Here is a 25867-nt window from a genome sequence, read left to right as displayed (position 1 = left end):
CCACGCCCGCAGGCCAGGGCTTTGTGATCTGGCTGACCTGAATCCTCATCTTATTGCTACCACCCATTACCACATCTCCTTAGGAGGACTAACAACTTCCTAATGAGGAAAATTCACCCACTTCAAAGAGGCTGTGGGGAGGAATAATGGAAATGATGTAGCTAAAGCTCTTATCACAGTCCCTGGCATGTAGTAGGTGCACAATAAATAGTGGTTGCCATTGTCATAGTGTTAATAAAGACCAGTGACACCCTCTGTGCCAGGCACTGTTTGTGTGCTTGCCGCATATTAACTCCGTAATAATTCCTTTAGGAAGGTATGTTATCATCACCCCTCTCTCGGTGGGGAAACTGAGGCAGAGATTGGCCCACATTACCCAGCTAATGAGGGGTACATCTGGTCTGGCTCCAGAGGCTGAAGACTTAACCACAGTGTTCTCCTGCCCCTCTCAGAAGGAATCGGATGAGAGATCCCATCTGTATGTCCCACTCGGGGCACACAGAGAGGCAAGTACAACTTGGTTCCTGCCCCGCAGGGGCTCCCAGCCTCAATGGGTGACAGATCCTAAAAAATGCAACTACAGGGGGGCCTAAGACGGGAGAGTGATTCGCCGGCCAGACAGCCCGGTGTCCCCTGGTGCAAGATGAGCGGTGCCTGATCAGTCCCTGGTTCCTGACTGCTGCATAGGAGAGGGGCTCAGCTGGATGGCTGACTGAGTGGTTGACTGCTTCATTCATTCATTCCTGAGTGCATTGGTTCATTCCTTCAACGCAAGCCCCTCCAGAAAGGATGGTCTGGACGGAACGGGTTCACACAGGATGATTACAACAGAAGTCAGAGGACTCTCAGCTCGGTTACCGAGGAAAGTAAGACCACGAAACCAAACTGACTGAAATAGGCAGAAGACTCTTCTCGATCCCATCTTCCAAGTGGGTAATCGTTGTTACTTGTTGGGGGAAAAGGGCTCCGGGGTTAAATACTTTTGGAAAACAAGTTAAACAAATAAAAACGGGTCACACGGGCAGGGCCTCTCAGTGCTGCGACTATGCTAATGAGCTGCTAATATTCAAATGAGCACGGTAAACACCAAGAGGCTCCAAGTTGCCTGTGGCGATTCCTAAGTTTATTTGACTCCAGAAGCCTTTCTCAACAGGATTATGTGGGGCTGATGTTATAAGAAACATACTATCTGATGTCCTGCTCTGGCCCAAAAGCTGTCTGGAAAAGCTGTTCCAAAAAGCTGGGAGAGAGTGGAAGTGAGGCTGGGAGGACACCCAGGAAGATGGCAGCTCCAGGCTGGGTTTTGAAAAATCCTGGGAAGTTCAGGGCCAGGTGGAGGAGGGAAAGGAAAGAGTTTTCCAGTGGGGAACAGGGTCCTGAGAGAAAGATGGTAAAGGCCCAAGGCAGTGGAGTCCTCAGGAGTGGGCTTGCCCCAGGTGGGAAGGAGGGCCTTGGGCTATGGGAAGAGCAGTCGCAAAGATGAGAGCACAGATGGGCACAAGCTCTTTGGAAAACAGTTTGGCATCATCTTGTGAAGCCGAACATTCACGCATCCTGCAACCTAAAGTTCCACGCCTAGGCAGGTACCTCCATGAACACCTTTCCCTGCTGTGCACAGCGAGACGCACATCCATGGCCAGGAGACAAAACAGATAAACTGCATATTCTAATGATGGACTATTACGCCGCTGTGAGCATGTGAGAACTACAGCAAGATCCAGGAACAGTCTGAAACTTAGAAACACAATGCCGACAGAGAAGAGCTCAACATAGAGGACCACATACAGTATAACACCATTTTTATAATGCTAAAAATATGCAAAATAAAACATTTCATTTAGGCATTATTACCTGGGAAAATCAGTTTTTTTGCTTGTTTTTTTGTTGTTGTTTTTTTGAGACGGGGTCTTGCTCTGTCGCCCAGGCTGGAGTGCAGTGGAGTGATCCCGGCTCTCGGCAACCTCTGCCTCCTGGATTCAAGCGATTCTCCTGACTCAGCCTCCCAAGTAGCTGGGACCACAGCCGTGTGCCACCACGCCCAGCTCATTTTTGTATTTTTAGTAGAGACAGGGTTTCACCATGTTGGCCAGGCTGGTCTCAAACTCCTGACCTCAGGTGATCCTCCCGCCTCGGCCTCCCAAAGTGCTGGGATCACAGGCATGAGCCACCATGCCCAGCCAAAAACCAGTATTTTTAAGTAATGGAATAAATATGTAAAATTCAGGATGTGGTCACATCTGGAGGGAGACGGGGAATGGGCTGAGGAGGACCTACAGATAGACACAATGGCCTAGTCACGGTCTGGTCCTTCAGGGATATGGTGAGGCTCAGGTTTTCATTCTGTTATCATATCTAATACATATGATTGCTCTCTTGTATATGTCAAGTATTATGTAATAAAAATATTTTTTTATCAGCTTGCAGGAGAACGGCTGGTATCTGCTTAGGCTTGTGCCAGCCGTACCATTGGCACATCAGCCGTTCTTCACCATGAATTCCTTCTCAGAGTTTAGCAGCCCTCTCTCACCTAAAGGTTGGATGCACATAGTGACTGCCAACCCTGGATCAGCCTGCATCCCACCCAGGCCTCCAGCACTTCCAGCCACACTTACTCACTGTGCTTAGCAGGGCTTACACAGTCAGTGCCTCAACCATTAACTAGGGTGATACTAAACCTACACAGACCACTCCTTGGAACCCCCATAAAAACCCCTGATAGGCCGGGCGCAGTGGCTCACGCCTGTAATCCCAGCACTTTGGGAGGCCGAGGCGGGTGGATCACAAGGTCAGGAGATCGACACCATCCTGGCTAACATGGTGAAACCCCGTCTCTACTAAAAATACAAAAAATTAGCCAGGCATGGTGGTGCGCGCCTACAGTCCCAGCTACTCAGGAGGCTGAGACAGGAGAATAGCTTGAACCCGGGAGGCGGAGGTTGCAGTGAGTCAAGATCACACCACTGCACTCCAGCCTGGCAACAGAGTGAGACTCCAAAAACAAAAAAAATCCCTGATAACTAACCACATTTAATTCACCCTTCCCCTTCCTGAGAACTGGAGGCCTTTGTGAGTATTCTGGCCAAAGAGGATACCAGAACACAAGGTCATGCCAGAGTCTGTGTTGCCTTTTGTCCACCAAGTCACTGACTTCTGCCACATGCCTCCTCACCTGCTTCTTTCTTCAGATAGGCTTACTGGTTGGGACAAACCAGCGTAAAGTGTGTGGGATTCCCTGAAGCCAGCCTTTTCTGTTTTGGAAGGAATTCAGATCTTTCTGCCCTAAAGAAGCCTGGCCTGGGATAGAATATTTTTATAACTCTGCTACATTAAATGACCTGTAGAACATCCTTAATTGCTCACCTTCATCTCAGTTTCTATTATTTCTACTTTATTATTTCTACTTTTTTTTTTTTTGAGATGGAGTCTCACTCTGCTGCCCAGGCTGGAGTGCAGTGGTGTGATCTTGGCTCACTGCAACCTCCGCCTCCCAGGTTCAAGCAATTCTCCCACCTCAGCCTCCTGAGTAGCTGGGATTAGAGGTGCCTGCCACCATGCCTGGCTAATTTTTGTATTTTTAGTAGAGACAGCGTTTCACCATGTTGGCCAGGCTGGTCTCGAACTCCTGACCTCAAATTATCTGTCTGCCTTGGCCTCCCAAAAGGTAGTGATTACAGGCATGAACCACTGCGCCTGACCAGTTTCTGTCTATTATTTCATTTCAACCTCACAACTACCTTGAGATCATATTTTTTATCCCCATTATACAGAGGAAGAGACCGAGACTCAGATTTTTAAAAAACCACCCAAAGCAAAGTTCTAGAGCTATGAGGTGGACATCTGGGATTTACACCACAGGTGCTTCTGTCACAGAGCCTACCCTCTTTCTGGAGTGCTATGTTGCCTCCCCTCACCAAGGTGAGATGCCCAGAGCTGGACTTCCTGGGAGACCACAGAGCGAGGGGAGTGCCCTCCCAGAGGGTGGGGACCAGCTGAGCCTGGACTACAACCTGCTTGGGAAGGAGTCTGATTCCTGGGCCAAGTGCTAACAGAATTCCTATTTATTTATTTATTTATTGGAGATGGAGTCTCACTCTGTCACCCAGGCTGGAGTGCAGTGGCACAATCTCGGCTCACTGCAACCTCCGCCTTCCAGGTTCAAGCGATTCTCCTGCCTTAGTCTCCCGAGTAGCTGGGATTACAGGCACATGCCACCACACCCAGCTCATTTTTGTATTTTTAGTAGAGATGGGATTTTGCCGTGTTGGCCAGACTGGTCTCGAACTCCTGACCTCAGGTGATCCGCCCACCTTGGCCTCCCAAAGTGCTGGGATTACAAGTGTGAGCCACCATGTCTGGTCTGATAACAGAATTCCTAACCGTGCTCCTGCAACAATCAGGATGATGTGTGAGGCTCGCTAGTGATGCAGAGGCCTACAGAGCAGAATCCCTGCCCTCAGGGGCTGACTCTTGCACTGGGAAGACAAGACAGATGCACATGAAGAGGTATCTGAGAATACAGGAAAATACACAACAAGTATCAGCTGGTCTTCCTGGCAGAGCATCACAGAGGCGATGAGAATCCAGCTGGAGCAGGGAGAAAAGAGTCTGGGACCAGCAGGTGACTCTCAACAGTATCCTTTCATCCCACAACCTGTCTTTGAGGATCCACTGTGTGCCCTGTGCTATGTTTGGTGGTGTGGGTTGAAAGATGATGGAGACCTGGTCCTGCCCACAGGTGACTTACAGTCTAGTCCATGAAATAGATGTGCTCAGAAGGGGCTTTGCTGGGGCCGTGGTGCTGAGGGAAGGCTGCACAGAGGAAGTGATGCCTGAACTATGATTTCAAGACTGAACAGGGGTTTGTAGTCATCCCAAGAGAAGGCAGGGGGTAGCGCAGAGGCACGGAGAAGTGAGATGCACACAAGAACAACACAGACTGTAACACAAAATTAATGTCAGCAAAACGTGTGGCTAACTCACTGAGTACACACCTGCCCCTGTGCTAGTCTCACATGTGTTATATCCTTTCATCCTCACACTAGCCCTCATTATCCCCATTTTACAGAGAGAAAACCGAGGCTCGGAGAGGTTAAGTCCATCCAGATAAAAAGGCAGAACCATCTAGAGTCCAGGTCTGCTGTACGCAGGCCCACGTGCTTACCCATGTTGGGGCTGGGAGAGGAGCGGGTGCAGGGCGGCAGGGGCCAGGCTGAGGAGTGTACAACGATACAGTCATATCTGCTGCTGCTGCACTCCTCATTAGACTGTTTAAAAATGACCAAAGTGGCCGGGCGCGGTGGCTCACGCCTGTAATCTCAGCACTTTGGGAGGTTGAGGTAGGCATATCACCTAAGGTCAGGAGCTGGAGACCAGCCTGGCCAACATGGTGAAAGCCCGTCTCTACTAAAAATACAAAAATTAGTCGGGCATGGTGGCGGGTGCCTGTAATTCCAGCTACTTGGGAGGCTGAGGCAGGAGAATTGCTTGAACCTGGGATGTGGAGGCTGCAGTGAGCCATGATTGCGCCATTGCACTCCAGCCTGGGCAACAGAGCGAGACTCCATCTTGAAAAACAAATTAGGCCGGGCGCGGTGGCTCAAGCCTGTAATCCCAGCACTTTGGGAGGCCGAGGCGGGTGGATCACGAGGTCAGGAGATCGAGACCATCCTGGCTAACATGGTGAAACCCCGTCTCTACTAAAAATACGAAAAACTAGCCGGGCGTGGTGGCGGGCGCCTGTAGTCCCAGCTACTCGGAGGCTGAGGCAGGAGAATGGCGTAAACCCGGGAGGCGGAGCTTGCAGTGAGCCGAGATCGCACCACTGCACTCCAAGCCTGGGCGACAGAGCGAGACTCCGTCTCAAAAAAAAAAAAAAAAAAAAAAAAAAAAAGAGAAACAAATTAAATTAAATTAAATTAAAATAAGACTGACTAAACTGATCAGAAAAGAAGATCCTTTGGGGCTGAGAAAGGCTAAAACATGGTCCAAGTTTAACAAAAAGGGACTTGGAGGTAAGTGACCACAGCTGTGAGGGAGGGCAGTGCCACTGTGGGTCTGCCGAGGGAGGGATGGAGACGATGCAGCCACATTAGAGGAGGCAAGCCTTCTTCCCGATACTGTGCCGGTTGGACCCTGGTGGAACCATTTCCCCGCCACGCCCTAGGGACTCACTGCAGCACGGATCCTGCCTGGAGTGAGACCACGCAATGGAGCCTCATCCACCATGTGCCCAGTATTAAAAAGTTTCATGCCAGGTTCACAAACTGTTAAACGTAAGATATTCTATCCAGCTCATTAAGCTGTACACTGACAAGTTGTGTGCTCGCCTGTACGCATGTTTGTGATATTGTAAAATATATATTTGGTCTTCGACCTAGTTTCCCAGCGTACAACTCCTAAAATCCTTAGAATCTCCAAAGTGATGTCTTTTTGTATGCTAATGAGCTGACGGAGAGCTGGCAGCCCCTAGGGAGCTTCAGGATGGGGGCTGGTTACCCCAAAATACCCAGGCAGGATTAAAGGGTTGGACTTTTTTCTTTTCTTTTTTTTTTTTTTTAACGGAGTTTGACTCTGTCTCCCTGGCTGGAGTGCAGTGGTGTGATCTCAGCTCACTGCAACCTCCGCCTCCTGGGTTCAAGTGATTCTCTTGCCTCAGCCTCCCCAGTAACTGGGATTACAGGCGCCTGCCACCACGCCCAGCTAATTTTTTTTGTATTTTTAGTAGAGACGGGGTTTCACCATGTTGGTCAGGCTGGTCTCAAACTCCTGACCTCAGGTGATCCACCTGCCTCGGCCTCCCAAAGTGCTGCGATTACAGGTGTGAGCCACCACGCCCGGCCAAGATTAGAGGGTTGGACTTTCAACCCCAACCCCGACCCCATCCTTCGGGAAGGGGAGAGGGGCTGAAGGTTAAGTTGATCACTAGTGGCCAATAGTTTAATCAATGATACCTATGGAATAAAGCCCCCATACAAACCCAAAAGGACAGGGTTCAAGTGCTTCCGGATAGTTGAACACGTGGAGGTTCCTGGAAGGTGGCGTGCCTGAGGAAGGCATGGAAGCTCAGTGCAGCTTCTCCCAGACCTCGCCCTATGCACCTCTTCATCTGTATCCTTTATAATAAACCAGTAAACCGGTAATATCCTTTATAATAAACCAGTAAACGTGTGTTCCTGTGTTCTGCGAGCCACTCTAGCAAATTAATGGAACCCAAGGAGGGAGTCATGGGAACTCTGATTTATAGCAAGTCAGTCAGGACCACACGTAAAGCAGCCTGGGGCGTGGGATTGACACTGGAAGTGGGGGGCTGTCCTGGGGACTAAGACCTCAACCTGTGGGATTAGATACTATGTCCAGGTGGAGAGCGTCAGAATTGAATTAGATTGGAGGACGCTGACTGACGTCGGCCACAGAATTGACGGCTTGCTTGGTGTGTGCACGCATTTGGTCACAGAAGTCTTCTGTACTGATTATTGCAGGGTGAAAGCAGAGAAAAGACAGTTTTCATCTTTTCCTATACTTTCATTAAAAAGTTAATCATTCGGCCAGGCGCAGCGGCTCACACCTGTAATCCCAGCACTTTGGGAGGCCCAGGCAGGCGGATCATCTGAGCTCAGGAGTTTGAGACCAGCCTTGCCAACATGGCAAAACCTTGTCTCTACTAAAAATACAAAAATTAGCCAGGTGTGGCGGCACACGTCTGTGATTCTAGCTACTCAGGAGGCTGAGGCAGGAGAATTGCTTGAACCTGGGAGGCAAGGTTATAGTGAGCCGAGATCAGGTCACTGCAATCCAGCCTGGGCAACAGTGCAAGACCATGTCTTTAAAAAAAAAAAAAAAAAAAAGTTAAACAATTATTTTATCTTCCTATCTTGGCAAAAACCGTATTTGCTACCTAGAGGACTAGATTGTCCCATAAAGTTCACACTAGACAGTGGTGACCTGGGAGATCCAGCCCTGAGCCTGCAGCCTGCCCATCCCTTCTGCATCCCACACTGGATGCCCCAGCCACACCCTCAAACTCCAGCCACAGTCCTTGCAAATGAATCTCCCTGGACCAGCCCTTCGCCACCAGCAGTGTGGCCTGCCCTGGCAAGATGAGCCCCAGGCAGAGGCCTGCAGGGCCTGGAAGCAGGCTCACAGCTGTCTGGCCAGAAACCCCAGGAGCCTAAATTCTCATGATGCAGCTGAAGAGGGTGGGCATGGGCTGTAGGTGGGCATTTCTCCCTGAGGACCCAGCATGCCTTCTCCTTTCAGGTAAAGCGTGTTTTCCCTTATGTCCTGGCTGTGAGGAAACGCAGGGGAAGCTCCATTCTTAAAGCTCCATCCTTGCACCCGCATTGACCTTGACTTGCATATTTGTCTTCTCCTTGACCTTGATCCTGCTCTTCTGTTTTTGTTATTTATTTTTATTTTTTGAGATGGAGTCTCACTCTGTTGCCCAGGCTGGAGTGCAGTGGTGTGATCTCGGCTCACTGCAACTTCCACCTCCTGAGTTCAAGCAATTCTTCTGCCTCAGCCTCCTGAGTAGCTGGGATTACAGGCATGCATCACTATGCCCACCTAATTTTTGTTTTTTTAGTAGAGACGGGGTTTCACCATGTTGGCCAGGCTGGTCTCGAACTCCTGACCTCAAGTAATCTGCCTGCCTCGGCCTCCCAAAGTGCTGGGATTACAGGCGCAACCCACCGCAACTAGCCTGTTTTTATTTTGTTATTTAATTTGATGTGTTTTCCGTCATAAGCCTCTTGAGGGCAGGCATGCTGGATTCCAGACTCCCTGCCCTATGGGGAAGGGAAACGCTGTAAGACACCAGAGGGAAGCCTCTAAATCAGAGAACTGGGGGCAGGCCTCCTCTTTCCCTGATTTAAAGGCAATTATGTGGCTATAGGACTTGCAGGAAGTTGTAGAAAAGCAGGTGAGAGATCAGAAGAGGGAGAACAAGTAAAGGTGAGTAGAGGATGGGTTGCCTGGGAGAAATTGTTCTAGGGAAGGAATGAGAGTTGAAGCCAGCTGGACTTCCTGGGTCAACTGGGGACTTAAGAGAACTTTTCTTACAAGAGGTTTGCAAAATGCACCAATCAGTGCTCTGTAAGAACGCACGAATCAGTGCTCTGTAGCTAGCTAGAGGTTTGTAAAATGGACCAATCAGCACTTTGTAAAATGGACCAATCAGCACTCTGTAAAATGGACCAATCAGCAGGACGGGGTGGGGGGACAAAAAGGGAATAAAAGCTGCACCCCACCCCACCCCCTAGCAGCAGCAACCTGCTTGTGTCTCCTTCCATGCTGTGGAAGTTTTGTTCTTCTGCTCTTCACAATAACTCTTGCTGTTGCTCACCCTTGGGGTCCTTAAGAGCTGTAACACTCACTGCGAGACCACAAACCCACCAGAAGGAACCAACTCCAGACAGGAAAATTCAGAGATGAGACAAACCCTGGTCCTCAAGTGAAAACTGGAACCATAACCCTGGAATCCCAGCACTTTGGGTGGTTGAGGCAGGAGGATTGTTTGAGCCCAGGAATTCAAGCAAAAGTAATGTAAGGAGATGCCATCTCTACAAAAAAAAAAACAAAAAAAAAAAACAAAAAAAAAAGCCGGGCACCGTGGCTCACGCCTGTAATCCCAGTACTTTGGGAGGTCGAGGTGGGCGGGTCACCTGAGGTCAGGAGTTCAGGACCAGCCTGGCCAACATGGTGAAACTCCATCTCTATTAAAAATACAAAAATTAGCCAGGCGTGGTGGCAGGCGCCTATAATCCCAGATACTTGGGAGGCTGAGGCAGGAGAATTGTTTGAACCCGGGAGGTGGAGGTTGCAGTGAGCCAAGATCTTGCCATTGCACTCCATACTGGGTGATAAGAGTGAAAACTGTCTCAAAAATAAATAAAAATTAAAATTAAAAAAATTAGCCACATACAGTGCTTGCCTGTAGTCTTAGCAATTTGGCAAGCTAAGGCAGGAGGATCGCTTGACCCCAGGAGGTTGAGGCTACAGTGGGCTGTGATTGTACCACTGTACTCCAGCCTGGGCAACAGAGCAAGATCCTGTCTCAAACCAAACCAAACTGAAACTTGACAGTGATATTCACATCCCCAGGAAGAAAACCTGGGTCTGGATTAAGGAAAGACTGAAGCCAGATCTAAGGAGGAACTTCCTGGTTGTGGTGTGGTGTCACTGAAGGGCCTGGCTTTAGGCAGTTTGTCTCTTGTTTAGTGCTCTGGGGTTTACCACTCATGGAGCCTTGGGCAACGGAATGGTGCCTCAGGGCCTCAGTTTCTCATCTGTAGAATGGGGATAACTAGAGTCTCTGCCTCCTGGGGTTGTCAGGAGGATGAGCTAATGTGTGTGCTTTGTTTCCTCAATGTATGTGATACCTGGGACATCATAAGCGAGGAATTACTAGCTACCACTGGAGCCTGCCCACTTGCTTCTGAGCTCCTTACAGCTCCCGGTTGGGTCCCGTGAGTCTCAGTTTTCTTTTTTCTTTTTTGTTTTTTGAGATGGAGTTTCACTTTTATTGCCCAGGCTGGAGTGCAATGGCCAGATCTCAGCTCACCGCAACTTCCGCCTCTCAGTTGAAGCGATTCTCCTGTCTCAGCCTCTGCAGTAGCTGGGATTACAGGCACATGCACCACGTCCAGCTAATTTTGTATTTTTAGTAGAGATGGTGTTTCTCCATGTTGGCCAGGCTGGTCTCGAACTCCTGACCTCAGGTGATCCGCCTGCCTTGACTTCCCAAAGTGCTGGGATTACAGGCATGAGCTACCGAGCCCAGCTGAGCCTCAGTTTTCTCACAGGTAACTTGGGGATGAAGAGGCTGCTTTCCTGAGGCTGCTTTAGCTTCCAGGACAGTGCAGAGGTCACAGACTCCATCCTTACTGGTAGCAGAGAAAGGCTCCGGAATCCCCTAGAGAAGCTGCAGTTAAGATGGAGGACCACCCAGCCTGAGGCTAGACATTCTCTCCCCTGAAGTCAGGGGCTGGGTGGGGTGACGTGCAGATGTGCTGCCCAAGGGCAGAAGCGGAGGGGAGGGGAGAGCCAGTCTGAGTTGTGAGGACACCTCGCTGGATGAATGGGGAGATCCCTGGCCAGTCACTCCCCTCTGCTTCTCCTTGGGGTTCCATCTGCAGAGTGGGGCTTGGCCCTCACGAAGGCTGCTGGGGACGGGAGCAGCTCCGTTGGAGAGAGGGCAGGTGCCACCTGGGCACTCCATCACCTGTGGAAAGGTGGCAATAGCACTGTGGGCTTTCAAGGCAAGGGAGGGTGGGAGGAACCAGACGTGAAGGGAGCCAGGAGAAGGGGTGGACACAGTCATTGGCCAGGAACAAGAGACAGTCCCTAGAGGAAGATTAGGAACCAACCTCAGCTTTAGAATGGAGAAGATCATGAAGGAAAGAAAAGAGGCGACTTCTCTGAAGACAAGCTTTTTGTAAACTTGGGGAAAAGCTGACAGTAAAGAAACAGCAAGAAGGCCGGGCATGGTGGCTTACACCTGTCATCCCAGCACTTTGGGAGGCCGAGGCAGGGGGATCACTTGAGGTCAGGAGTTTGATACCAGCCTGACCAACATGGTGAAACCCTATCTCTACTGAAAATACAAAATTAGCTGGGAGTGGTGGCGCGTGCCTGTAATCCCAGGTACTTGGGAGGCTGAGGCAGGAGAATTGCTTGAACCCGGGAGGCGGAGTTTGCAGTGAGCCGAGGTCACACTACTGCACTCCAGCCTGGGCAACAAGAGCGAAACTCTGTCTCTAAATAAATAAATAAATAGAAAAAAAAAGAAACAGAAGTGGACTGGAATTCTCACAACTCAAAACTATCCAGTCAGGACCAACTCCCTCCCAGAGCAATGTTTATTTTGCTTTTTAATTCGCATGTGCCTTGCTTCCTTCCAGAAAGGATTTGAAGAGGTTGACAGCAAATGTGTATCCTAAAGACAAGTCTTTATTGAGGATCCACTATGCCCAGGCCAGGTACAAAGACTCCAACATGCCTGCCCTCAAGAGGCTGATGACGGAAAACACATCAGATTCAATAACAAAATGAAAACGGAAGAGCAGGATCAGGGTCAAGGTCCACCCGGGTGCAAGGATGGGGCTTCAGGTGGACCTCTAAGTTTTCTCACAGCCAGGACATAAAGGGAAGCGTGCTTTATCAGAAAGGACAAAGCATGCTGGCTCCTCGGGGAGAAATAAAGCTGAAGGTCGAATTGTAAAAGTGAAATGAACAATTGGCTATGTCAGAGATACCAACACAAGAATTGGACTAGGGTAAGAAAGAAGATTCTGCCCGACTGCTTTCTGGCACTTATATGATGGAGACCAGATGCAAAGCAGCAAAAAGGACTAAGTAGAAGGAAAGAGCTTAGTGCTGGAAGGAATCTGAGAGGTCATTTACGCTATCCTTTCAGTTTCACAGATGAGGAAACTGAGGCCCAGGAGGCAGTGATTTGATCAAGGTCGCCCCTTACCCATCCCAGGGGCAACAAAATGCTCACATGGCCACTGCTGTCAGCAACTGTGCAGTCCCAGCTTACGGACAGTCTGATGACTTGTGGAAAGGTGGCCAGTGAGGAGGGCACATCCCCAAATAAGAGACTTCCCAGACGTTCACAAATAGTATCTATAAGCCCAAAGTATCAGCCTTTGAGTGGAAGGTCAAGTGTAAACCTGCCTCAAAACCATCCTTTGGGGAACAAAGTAGAATATGAACAAGCACATTTTTATGCCAGTAACAAGTCCACAACCGAGCTTGAATGGTGGTAGAAGGAAAAAGGGCTTTAGGTCCACCAGGATGTGGGCTCGGCTTCCCACGCCATACCCAGGCTGCACTATGGGACTCCCTATCGATAAACTGGCAAGAATTAGACTCAGATAGATCATGGCGTCTGTATGGGGACCAGCATGTAGCACACAGTCAACAAACATATTAACCTCTTCCTGGATAGAGAAACAACTTCCGCCAATTGCAATCTTAAAATTAACGACTTAGACACTTAAGCATCATGTGAGCTGGTGAGCGTGGAGGGGGAAATAGTACACGAATAGGAAACGTTTGCAAATGGAACTGGGATTTAAAAAAAATGAAAAGAAACCCAGGGGAATTGACACTGGGAGAAAAGGCTCATCTCCACTTCTGGGGCAGCAGCCTGCTCTGGTCGAGGGGCCCGTCCATCTTGGGAGACCCTCTAAGGACCCTTCATAGTTCAGGGCTACATGACCTAAGCCAAGTGGGGTCCAAGCTGAGCAGCGCAGAGCAGACTGACCCCTGCTCAACAGGCCCCGGGTTGGGCTGCCTTTTAAAGTCAGAGAGAAGAGGTGGAAGTATTTCAATGAACAAGCAAAAACGTGAGTACTCCAGTTGAAGAGGGATGTTGGGGGGAGGTTTGTGAAAGGTACAACTGCGCAGGTGGACAGAAGCAAAATCATAGGGAGCCTCAGTGCCAGATAGGAAGAGGGGAGCCATGGGAGGTTTTAGAGCAGGGGAGTGGCACCCTCAGCAATCCGCCTTGTGAAGATGATTGGTGGGAGCTGGAGAGGAGGCGGGACGCCTGCTCACTCACGGCACAAGCCCCTATTTGCATTACTAATGAGATTGGTTTTCCTTGCTGGCCCAGCTGGCTCTGGCAGATAAGTGGGACTCTGTGCCCAGGGGCAGGTTTTCCAGAAAGGTCTTCCAGACAGACCTGGGTGCTTGGTCCTTTTCCTCCCATCCCCCTCCCCAACACACATGTTCACACACTCAGTCCTCCCAGTTTTTCCAGCTGAGCTGGAGGGAAAGGCTTGTGCCCATCTCCTAGTTTGCTAGGCCTTACCCAGGCCATTAGGATTCCCTGATGACTACAGGCCTCAGCAGAGCCCCTTCCAGCTGGCGGCCCTTTGCCCTTGACCCCCTCACCTCCACCTACATCTTCCCATGTGTCCCTGGTTGGAAATCTCACTCTGGGTCTGGCGGGTGGTTTTTGCATTAGGCCAGGAGGATAACCAAGCCCCATGCCCTGAGCTGTGAACCTGGGCATGCCCCGTGACCAGTTGGCCTCAGACCTGAGGCCTCTGTGCCCTCTCCCGGGGGCTGTCCATTGAGCATCAGGACCCCTACAGGAAGGAGCTGAGGACTCCGCTGTCCAGCCCCGCTTCTTCCTCTGCTAGAAATATCAACTCCTCAAGCTCAGAGGCTCAGCGTTCATTCTTAGCACTGTCTGAGCAGGGTGTAGCTCTTATTCCTCTTTTCTTTCTTTCTTTCTTTCTTTCTTTTTTTTTTTTTTGAGACAGAATCTCGGTCTTGTTGCCCAGGCTGGAGTGCAGTGGTGCAATCTCGGCTCACTGCAACCTCCGCCTCCCAGGTTCAAGTGATTCTCCTGCCTCAGCCTCCCGAGTAGCTGGGATTACAGGCGCCCACCACCATGCCCAGCTAATCTTTTGTATTTTTAGTAGAGACGGGGTTTCACCATGTTGGCCAGGCTAGTCTCAAACTCCTGACCTCAGGTGATCCACCCCCCCTCAGCCTCCCAAAGTGCTGGGATTACAGCCACCGCACCCAGCCTTCTTATTCCTCTTTTCTAGGACTCACAATGATAGTTAACTTCTCTGGAAAGAACCTGACACTTCCCAAAGTGCTTTCCCAAAGAGTATTCCACCTGAAGTTCTTCACGGCCCTGCAAGCAGGCAGGGCAGGTGGTTGTGTTATGATCATCATCCAATTTGCAGATGAGAAAACTGAAGGAGGGAGGAGACTCATCGACGGTATCACAGCTCTTTGTGTGTAGAGTTCAGGGCTCTGCACGCCCGACCCTTCCCTGAGATCAGCTTTCAGTGACCACCCTCTCCACCAGGCACAGATGGAATAGCTGGGCCACCGGAACGTGGAACACAGCCTGCAGGACTGCAATCTCGGAGCTGGAAGTCCTTGGCCGGCAGCTTACCCAACTCTCCTATTTACTGAGACTCAGAACAGTTAAGGGAGTTGCCTAATATCAAGATGGTGGCAGAGCCAGGTCTCAGGTGCCCTAACTCCCTGCCCGGAAGCCGACCACCTCCTCACACTGGCCCCTCCCACCCCAGAGCCCGCTCCGGCGTCTCCTTCATTCCCTAGATGTATGGGTGTGCCTGACATTTCTGGAATTCACTCCACACACATAATGAGGCCATTTTGAGAAGGCCCGCCTCGGGGGGAACCAGAGAGCTGTCTAGTGTCCCCATCCTGACCCCTGCCAACTCCTCCCGGCTGTACAAGCCAGGCTGCAAACAGATAAATCGACACTACTGGCTTCGGAAAGCCTACCCCTGCTCGCCCTACACCTTTCCAGCCTGAAGAACTAGCAGTGAGGGATTTGGGATTCACCGCTGCCATGCAGGGAACGAAGCGGCCTCAGGTGTCATCAGGCGGGTTGCTGCATGGGTCAGTATTAATGTGGCAAATGCTGATGTCAACTTAGCAGGTATGGAAACAGAATGGGGGCTCCTATCAATGGCGTGGAAGTGATTGTAGCTGCACCCAGTGGCATTGGTGTGACTCTCTGAGATATTAGTTTGACATGAGGGTATGGGGCTGTGCCTGCTGGCAGAACTGTTGTGCACCTGGGGTAGCCGCTGTGCTCACGAGAGATAGGCTGCCTAACGCTGAAGAACCGGGTTTCAGCCTCTGAGCGCAGGACCTTCTCTCCAGCCGCCGTGGCCCACTGAGACCCGAGCGACAGAAAAGGAGCAAACGGGCAGGCAGGCCCTCCCAGGCAGCAGCAGGACAGGGTGCCCGAAGGAGAGTGTGGAGTTGCCACTCAAAAGATTCTAGAAACTCTGGTCGGGTGCGGTGGCTCACGCCTGTAATCCCAGCAGTTTGGGAAGCCGAGGCAGGTGGATTACCTGAGGTCAGGAGTTCGAGACCAGCCTGGCCAACATGGTGAAACCCCATCTCTGCTAAAAAATACAAAAACTAGCCAGGCATCGTGGCGCACACCTGTAATCCCAGCTACTTGGGAGGCTGAGGCAGGAGACTCGCTTGAACTCGGGAGGCAGAGGTTGCAGTGAGCCAAGGTTGTGCCACTGCACTCCAGCCTGGGCAACAGAGCAAGACTCTGTCTCAAACAAAAAGAAACTCAATAAACTCAACTCTGCCCAGGTGCCTTAGCTATTTCCCTGCCCAGAAGCAGGCAGGAGACCGAGTGCTCCTTCCCAGAAGGCCCGTTTTCCAGCACGTCACCATCCAGTCTCCCTTGCAGAAGTCCTGGGAGATGGGATCCGGCCTCCTCCCTCTCTTCCCACCTTCTCCACTCCCAGAAGCTATTCCTGCACTCCTGGCGTAGCCTCTCATTGAGAGCAGGGAATTCCCTCTCTGGCAGCAGGATAAAGAAGGACCCTGCTTGGAGCTGGGACAGCCAAAGGGACAGGGCCTGGACGGGGAGGAGGTAGAAGTCTGGCCCCTGCTGCCCCCCGCCCACATACCTCCACCCCCTTACCCCCGCCCCAAGAATGTAATTAAGCAGCAGCTTCTGCCAGGAGCCAAGCTTTCTGCCTTCCGACTATAAATCACCTTCTGAATCATCTCTCAGCTCCTAGAGAAGGAACTTCTGCTCAGGCTGCTCCAGGCGGCCCTGGTGCCACTCCCCCTGGGAAGCCTGCCTCCCCCACCCCTCCTGTGCCCAGCCCCCTGGCTCTAGGTCCTAGCAAGAGTCTGGCAGACTCTGGGGGTCAGGGAAGGATGAGGGGACACTCCAGTAACCTTCTCTACCCTGCCCGCCCCTTCCTGGGCAGGCAAAGAGCTGCAGTGAGGTTAGCCTAGCCCAGCGCCCTCAACTTAAGAATAAAGCTACAGCACTGTGGGGCAAACAGGCAAAAAGAAGAAAAGGAGAAAACAGAGCCAGGTGTGGCAAATCTGGGAGGGCTTCTTGGAAAAGGCAAGTTTGGCTCCAGGGCTTCAGTGAGCCAATAGCTTGCAGATAGGAGGTGAAAACAGCTAACATCGATATATTTCCTGTACGCAAGGTATCATTCTAAGAAGTATTCACTGAATCATTTTTGAAACCCTATGAAGTAGAGGCAATCATTACACTCATTTTACAGATGAGGAAACTGAGGCTTGTAGAGGTTAACTTGCCCTAGGTTACCCAGGTAGTACATGAAAAAGCCAGATGTGAATGCAGACGGCCTGGCTCCAGAAGGGTGGGAGGGTTTGGGGCGAGGTTTGGAAGTCCAAGCAGGTTGGCTTGGCGGGAGTGGGGCAGCCAGCTCTTTGGGATTTAGGTCAGATGGAGTCACAGAAAGAAAGGGGTGGACTGTCTAATACAGGCCCGGAATGTGTGCCATGGAGTGTCATGCTTCACAGCAATGAAGCCAGAACCTGTCATAGCCCTGTGACTCTGAGAGGCAGAAGGGACCCCTCCATATGGTTGACGAAAATGAAGCCCAGAAAGAGGCAGGGACTTGAATGAAGCCCAGAGAAGGGAAGGGACTCATCCTAGGCCAAGGGTCCATTGGTATTGAACTTGGAATTCAGACCTAGGTCTCTCCAACACCCCACTCTCACCATTTTCCAGCATACAGGATAACATGGATGTACAGATGTAACCTCAGGATGGCTCTTTGCAGGGGTGTGGGTGGGGCTAGGCTTGCCTCCTCCCTGCGTTAGGAATGAGGGGTGGAGGATGTCTTGCCCTCCTCGGCAGCTGGAGAAAGTTTCTGCGCTCACATCAGGGTGGGTGGCAAAGGTTCTGCTCAACTCCTGGCTCATCACATTCTGAGACCAAAACAATTTCCTTTTTCCCACTTCTTTTTCCCTTGAAGGGTCTGTTAGCTGCATCCTCCTGTGAGATAAGTCACCTTTCCTGTGCCATCCCCTGGTTTCTTGTCTCCTGCCCAGACTGAGGAGAGACTTCCTCCAATTCTACATCTGCCCAAGTACCATTCATGTTTATTAGCATTAAGTTCTGTAGTGAATAGGATGAGATGCTTGCTGGGCTGAGTCCATTCTTTGGAGATTGCTAATCAGAGCCCTCTCTGCCTCAGTTTCTCCACCTTGGTCAGTGACTGAGCATGTACCCAGATGGTAGGGCTTGGCTGGGTTTGCCACTGGTGAAGCTGCAGCAAGTACCTCCTAAAGAACTTGGCACCAAAGTCCAGCTCCTGACTCTTTTGACCTCCTCGCCAAAGGTCTTCCCACCAGGCCAGGATTAATTGCAGGGCAGACATCATAGACCCAAGCCCTCAGATTCCCTGGGGTGGAGGTGGGGGTGATACTCAGACTCCACCCATCACTCACCTCCTGGCCCCGGAGCTGTGGATAAAATGCTCTGAGAGTCTAGAACTTTCCCTGAGAGCGTCCCCTTCCCCCATGCCGTCCCCACACATATTAAAGCAGGTTCTTCTAAGGACATAACTCAGCTCAGGCTCTTGGTATTATTACAACGTTTGACCTGTTTTTTTCTTTTTAAGCCAAATGTGATCCTATCAGAAGAATACCAACGGATCAGCCACCAATTTTGCTCCCTCTGGACTCCGAAGCCCCACCCATGATGGGGGCGGGGTGAGCAGGGGGGCTGTTAACTCACTTCCAAGAGACCTGGACTAATTTCCCCGCCATATCCCCCCAGGGAAAGGTCTGCCCTGGAAGGGAGACCACCCGGTTAAAGCCTGGCCATCCGATCTGGTATCTGCCCATCTGTCTGTCTGTCTGTCTGTGGGATCAACAGCCTCCAGCTAGCTCAGCTCCTCACCAGCCCCAGCCAGCCCAGCCCCAGTGAGCTGTAATTCCTGCCTGTTACAAGTGTTAACACCTGGCCTGGGGCCTTCCTCCCCCGCAGTCTCCAGGTGCCTCCCTGAGCCCAGCCCACTGACCCCCACGGGGTTTGACTGAACATGTTCACAGGCCTCTGAAAGGCGGGTGGAGGTGGGAGTGGGTGGGAGAGGCAGCAGGACATGTGACAGATGGGGAAACTAAGGTAGGTCCTAGGCAGGTGCTCGAGTGGAAGGATGGGTCCCAGGACGACGAGAACGCAGGTGTCCTATTTCCCAGGTCACTGCCCTTGTCCTCTGCAAAACACTTTCACCCAAGCTGTGAGGCAGGGCAGTCTGGGGACCCCTGGGTGAAGTGTAAGGAAGCAGACCCAGATGGGTGGCCACTGGTCCTCAGTCACACAGCGGCAGGGTGATCTCCAGCAGGCCCCCTCCATCTGCGTGTCCACCGCTGGAATGTAGCAGGTGCTGGGCTAGGCCTTAATAATATAGGTTCATCCCCCCACCCCACACCCCCAAGAAGGAGAAGAAAGACAAGTTTCTCCAGCAGGAGCTAACTGGGACTGACAAGGGGAATTTGAGAAATCAGTGCTGCTGTTTCCTGTCCCGGCTCTGTCACTACCTGGAGAACATCTCTTCCTCCCAGGGATGTCAGTTTGAGGCCCCTTAGAGCTGTCCCTTCTGGTCAACCTTCTCTCAGGACTGGGGTCTGAGCAGTGCGGGCTCAGGGTGTTGTGCTTGAGGGTCCGCATGGACGGAAATCCCAGCTACCTGACTTCCCCTGTAAATCCTTCCTGGGGAATGAGTGAGCTGGGTGGTCCAAAGAGGGCAGGCCAAGATGGGCTTAGATGCTCAAAGTGCTGGAATCTGACTGCCTGGCGGGAGCTAGGTTGGGAAGTGGGGGCAGAAATGGAATCAGGAAGCAGAGGCCCATCTACCCTACAGCCCCAGCCCTAGCCCTGAGAAGGTGACTCACCCTCCACCCCAGCTCCAAGACCAAAGGAAAACAACCTCAGAGAGAAGGGCCAGTGACTCTAGCGCCTGGACAGACAGGACAAGCTGGTGTCAAGGAATCCTGTGCCCCTGCCTCTCTAGCGTGCCATCCCTGGCCAGCTGTGCCCCCTGAAGCCACCTTGTGAGACTTTTGCTTCCTATTGGACCTTCCCTCCGGGCCCATGGCTGCCCACCAGACACCCAAGCTCAGGTGTCATTCATACCCACAGGTAGATGTCTGCAAACATATTCACAGCCATTCAGCCCCAGGCCCAGCACCTGGGGACAGGATCACAGGCAGACTCAGACACAGCCCTCACACAGCTATGGACTTGAGTATCGCTCTCCTCCTTACAAGCACAATCAGGTCATGGCCATGAGCACTGATATTCACGCACAAAGACATCTATGGGGCTTTCCCCACACTGTCATGAAGGCATGCGCACGCACGTATACACACACACACACACACTCACTCACATGCCCAGTCATGAACACAGTCAAGCCCAGCGTCACAAGCAGACACAGGCTCTGACCTTTACATGGGCAAAGATACTTCTAGACTTCTCTCTGTCTCTTACACACGTACATACACACATCACAGCATCAGCCACTTGCTAACACTTGTGTTCAGAGACACAGCACAACCTGTCATGGGCCATGGATTCCCCAACACACCCACACGATTTCACATCCACAGTAGCCCAGTTGCAGGCACAAACACTTTTGCACATAGAGACACACTAGTGTATAGAAAACACTTCTCGGGGTCATAGACCCAGAACACATACACACACACAACACACACCCATACATCTCTCTCCTCGGCTTAGACAAAGCAGCATTCCTGTCCCCCACCAAATTCCCAAACAAGCCATGTGTCTAGCATTATGTTAGGGCCAATGTCTTGACCTTCCAGGTTTCCCTAGCGTTTCCTCCTATTGGGTAACCCCTATCTAGATGGTCCCCAAGACACCATTTAACACCAGAATCTCCACTGACTGGAAGAGTGCCATCTTCTAGCTCATAGGGCTGGAGAGCCTGGGCTCTCTTCCTCAGTCCCTGCCACCTATGGGCTGCCAAGCCTTTCCTTCCTGCCCTCCCCCAACCCGCCAGAGTCCCTGCGAAGGCAAGGCAAAAAACGGCATGGCCTTGGCCGGAGAATGGGAAGAGGGGCAGGAATGGCCGGGTGAGGCTAGACTGGTGTCGGCAGCAGTCTTTCCCCAGACTGGCCGAACCTCCTTCCTGAGGTCCCTGGCTGCCCTGGCCACCCCATGGACTTCTTTATGTGCTGGAAGCCTCAGGTGAGCCCAGCCCCACGGAAAAGTGTGGGTTGGGCAGAAGAAAGACTTCCCCTTGGCTGGCTGTCCTGGGAGCAACTCCTAGTACCCTCTAAACAGAGACCGTTGGCCATGTCCCCACCCTCTCTCCCAGGGGCCCCAAACACCCAGACACAAATGCTACCACCCCAAACAACTGGAAGACTCGGGGTGTGGCCCCCAAATCTCGCTGTCTCTGCTCCTCCTACCCTAGGCTCTGGGTTGGTGAAAGGCAGGGAGTCTGGGGACCTGCAGGCAGTACCGCACCATGGTGGCACTTCTCTCTGACTTTCACCCCAGGGGCCACAGCCCATTTCTCACTCACAGATCCCAAATTCTTCCTCCTCACCTCCCACCCCCAGGCCGAGGCTCTCCTGCATCCAGGAGGGGAAGATTCTTTAATTAAAGTTTTCCGGAATGCAGGGGGCTGGAGACTGGGGAGAGGCGGGGTGTAATTTAGAGAACTGGTTTCAGTGTCTTCCCCTCTGGCCCCTGGGACCTGCAGAGGGTGGGAGAGCGGCGATGGGGCCGCTCGGAAAACAAGGGGACTCCTGGAGCTGGGGCTCCCAAAGGGATGTTTATTCCTCACCCCGGCCCCCCAGACACGCACAGCCCCCCAAGCACTGCGCCCGGCTTCCCAGCCTTATTTACTAAAATGTCTTTTGTATCCGCATTTCTCAGGGACGGAATTCTCCTTTCCCTCTCCCTTTCTCCTCGGTCCTCGGTTTTCCAAAAGGAACAAATGTGACATGGAGAATTGGATTTTTGGTCAAAGAATAACAAGCCTACCCCTCCCAGACAACCCATTTTCAAGGAACCCCCCTTTTGCCAGGGTGGACAAGCAAGAAATGAATAAAATCCGAATTCAATGGCATCCCGGATCAGCAAATACCATATTCACTTCAGAGGCTCAAGATGAATCTAGAGCAGTGGGGAGAATCTGATGAAATACCCCCACCCACTCCCCTGCCCCGGGAGGAGCCCTGAAGCCTTTGGGGTCTGAAATAGGAAGGCAAAGGGGGGTTATTGTGGGGGAATCTCTTGATGGAGGCGCCGGCAGAGGTGGGGTGGCAGTGAAGGAACAGGATGGTTTTGCCCATGAAGACCCCAAAATGGAGAAGAGGAGTGGCTGGGCCCCAGGGACAGTGCTGGATTTCCAGAAACCCAACTGCAAGCAAATGGGGGGTCTTCGGGGCCTCTAGATTGGGACGGGCAGAGGGTTAGGATCTAAGAATAAGAAACCTTCTGAGATGGGAAAGTCCTCCAGCCCCTGCAGCGGGGAGCAGGGAAAATGGTGATTATCAGAGGAGCCAGGAGTTGGATTCTGAAGGCGACACCAGCAGAAAATCCAGGAGGGGTAGGTGGGTGGGGGGCTGGAGGGAGGCGAGGAGAGGAGCCCCAGCCCTGCCGCGGCCCACCCCCGGCCGGCGCCCCCACCTTCCCCGGACGCGGCGGAGAAACCGGGCCGCGGGTAGACAAGAGGCGAGTCTTACCACCAAATTGGGTAGCCAGCGAGGACCCTGGTGCCACCGAGCAGGAGGCCGAGGAGCAGCCCGAGCAGGTGGGGCTCCATTAGAAGCGGCGCCGAGGAGGAAGTTTGCCCGCGACCATGAAGAGGGGGAGCGACGCCCCCAATAGTTGGAACAAAGTCCACTTGAGATTGGAAATGACTTTCGGGCTTGTCAGAAGCGCACCTCCACCCGCAGCCGCCCCCCTCCCGAGCCCAGCGCGGAGCAGCCGGGTTTGAGGATGTCAGCGAGCAGCCAATCAGCGCCCGCGGCCTAAGGTAAGAGATGAGTCTGTAGTTCAGCCTGTCAATCACGCGCCCCTCCCGCCCGGCCCACAACTCGGGCTCCGGGAAGGGCATCGCCCAGCAAACTTGGGCAAAGCCCGCGCCCCGGACGCCGCGGGGCTTCGGGAGGATGCGGTGGGCCGGACCCTCTGCTACCGCCGCGGCCCCCCGCTGGCCAGGGTTAGGGCGCGGGGGTTCTGACCCGGGGGTTCACATGGCGAGGGCTTGGCGTGGGCATGAACGGGTGGCTCCTCTGCTGGCGGGGACTGTGACCCGTTGGGACGTGGGCCCGCGAGGAATCGAGGGTAGAAAGCACAGGGATGTTTCCAGAAGCCCCTCTCGGGCAGGCCAGGATCAGGGGGTGGGGGAACGCACCCCCTCCCAGCTTCCAGCCTCCCGAGTCCGCCTGCCCGCCGGCCTCTAGTCGTGGCCGCGGGAGGTCGCTTCCCGGGTGTCCGAGGAACGTGCGGAAAAGTCCGCTGAGGCTCGAAGGTCTGGCTGCGGGCGGCGCCGGGGGACGGAGCCGAGTGTCATTTGAGTCTTTTGTCAGGGATCAGATCGGTATCGGGACCTCCTGCTGCCTTTGCATTTCCTGCAACTGACACCAGCGGCCAGTCGCATTTCCTGCTCTCGGAGTCGGGTCACTTTCTCCTCCTTGAGGGGTTCAGGCCCGACCTCTGGCCAGGGTCGGAGGCACGACCCACAGCCTCACTGAGATTCTTGGTTGGACCATCAGGGACCGGTGAAACGCGCAGCTCTGGCCGAGGGCGGCCCAGGTCCTTGGAGGACCTTGTTGCCCTCCGGAGCGCCCCTCACTGCCTGACTGTCCCGCCTGAGGCCCCGGTTCTGCTGATAGGGAGCTCCAGACTGGGGTTTGACGATAGAGGCTCTAGCCCTGTGCGGACACCAAATGCTTCCAGATACCCACCCCTCCCCACAGGAAAGGAGTCCTTCTAGGCCCCCTCCGGGCTTGCTTCCTCTCCTCTCCCTTTCCAGAGCGAGGAATTAGGTCTCAGCCCTGGGTGGTATTGACATCGTGGTCAGGCTTTGGGGACTCACGCCCGGTCACCTGGGTGCCTTCCCCTAGGCCCCCTCCCAGACCACCTGAGGCACCAGGGCTCTGCGCAGCCCGCGTCTGGGGTGAAGGAAGCACTGCCGGTGGGGAGCGGGGACCCCTGTGTAGGGAACTGTGGCATAAAGAGCAGAGAATGAGCCGACCCGAGTCCCACAGAGGCCTGGAACGGCGGGCGTTCCACGAGGTGGGGGCCACGGCTGGAGGAAGTCTCACGCCAGGAGGCCAGACATTCCTGGCCTTTGATCTGAGCCCCCGTACCCACAGCTTGAACCTGCTGCCTCTTCTGGTCGCCGAGCCCTCTCCGCACGCGGCTGCTGCCGGCACAGGGAGCGCGGGGAAATGGCCCCGGGGGCACCAAGGGTCGGGAGAGCCGCCTGGGCTTGTCACGGCTTCTGCTGCGTTCCTAGCCCAGTGCTGGACTGGAGGGAGTGGGAGGGGTGGTTGAAAGAGAGGAGGGAAGGGGAGGAAAAGGAGAGACCGAGAGGAGGAGGAGAGAGAGAGGCGCTCAGAGATGAGAGAGATGCTGAGACAGAAACCAAGAAAAGGGTGGCGGGGGAGGCTGAGCCACCGGCCTGAGGAAGAAAGGGGCAGGGGTGAGGCGGAGAGGACCAAGGAGCTGCAAGGCGAAGAAAAATCGTGAACCTGCCCAGGAGTGGTGAACCTGGTGGGGGCTGAAGAGATGGGGATCCCTAGGGATGCTCCTCATGGCAGGGCTGATTCTGGGGCACCCTGTTTCTGATTCACCTGGAAAGGGGATTGCCATTGTCATGAATGCAGAGCCTCAGGAACAAGGCTCTGGAAGTGGAGAGCTTTCCACATACATCCCTCTTGGATGGAGGCCTGCTAGGTCCTACCTGGAGTCCTGTCCCACCCACAGGGCTCCCAGGTGGCTTTCTAATCAGAGGTGCCTGCTGGAGTCCTGCCCAAGTGCTCGGGAGTTCCAGAGCCCCATGACAGTCATGCTGAGAGCTGGAGAGGGCTACCTTCCCTGGCCAGTCAGACACCACTGTGGATGCAGTGTGGTGGGGCGACAGGGCCTGGACTTGATGGCCTCTTGGGGTCATTGCTGGGCCGCAAGACTCCACAGGTGCCAATGCTGTGAGGTGGGGGCAAAAGATCCGGGGCTGTCGGTGGGGGTGTGTGTTGGCTGAGATATGCCCAGCCAGCATCCTGGGTGCTGTGAGCAAGACAATCATTCCCTGAGGGGCCCTGTGTACCTGAATGCCTCCTCCAGGCAGCCTGGAGCACTCAGAGACCCAGGTCATGTGCATCAGGTGGGAAACAAGTGGGTTGTAGGGTGGAATCCAGGAGCTGGCCATGTGCACCTGGGAAGTGACAGAGGAGAGGACTGGAGCCTATCAGTGGCCCTGCGAGGTGCCCTAGAGAATGGAGGTGTGTGTGGGGATTTCCCCCACCTGAAAGCTCATCAGAGGAGAGGAGTCTGAGCCCTTTCCTTTTCGCCAGGTGTCCTTCCTTCAACACAGGTTTAATTTCCTTCCTCCTGCAAGCCTTACGCTGCCGCCGGTGGAAACGCAGGAATGGTTTCTGTCAGAGGAGGGCGGGTGCCCCTGACCACACGTCACAGATAGAAACACCCTCTCTCTAACAGGTACCCAAAGCCCCAGGGTGGTTTCACTTGGTGGAGAAAGGGTTAAATTCACTCCAAGACCAGGGAGGGTGGCCGGGGTGGAGGCAACAGCCAGTGGACTAGGAGGCCATCGCCCTGAATGGAAGGGTGGTCTCTTGGAAGAGGGCAGAAGAGGCAACAAGGGCCAGGGACGTGGGGACATGGGGTGGCACATGGGAAGCACTTTTTGTTGTGTGTGTGAATGTGTGGGACATTAGACCTGGGAAGGGGACCCCAGCCCCAGCCCAACCCCTCTCTCTAGTTGGCCCTGAGGTTCCTTTTGATGTGTACTCCCCTGGGCTCAGAGTCCTCCGCTGTGTATTCAGCGAGGCTCCA

At 53.2% G+C, this 25867-nt stretch overlaps 1 protein-coding gene and 1 long non-coding RNA gene across 3 annotated transcripts in view; one reads left to right on the top strand and one right to left on the bottom strand.

Annotated features, from left to right (window-relative positions):
* Positions 1–22762, bottom strand: part of WNT3 (Wnt family member 3) — a 54047-nt gene extending 31285 nt beyond the window's left edge. The window contains exon 1 of the mRNA XM_005584558.5: positions 22531–22762. Coding sequence (XP_005584615.1) covers positions 22531–22610 — 80 coding nt within the window. The 5' untranslated portion in view covers positions 22611–22762. The remainder of the gene's footprint in view (positions 1–22530) is intronic.
* Positions 15260–21933, top strand: LOC123569472 (uncharacterized). Of its 2 annotated transcripts, none has more exons than XR_012425983.1 (3): positions 15260–15399; positions 18426–18516; positions 21719–21933. It is a non-coding gene; the product is annotated as an uncharacterized lncRNA (long non-coding RNA). The 2 variants fall into 2 exon arrangements; XR_006693213.2 differs by having other exon boundaries at positions 15260–15439.
* Positions 22763–25867: the final 3105 nt, after the last annotated feature.

The sequence above is a fragment of the Macaca fascicularis genome, chromosome 16 (assembly GCF_037993035.2).
Source record: "Macaca fascicularis isolate 582-1 chromosome 16, T2T-MFA8v1.1".
Taxonomy (NCBI): Eukaryota; Metazoa; Chordata; class Mammalia; order Primates; family Cercopithecidae; genus Macaca; species Macaca fascicularis.
Note: the sequence above shows the minus strand (reverse complement) of the source record. Positions and strands in the feature narration are given on the sequence as shown.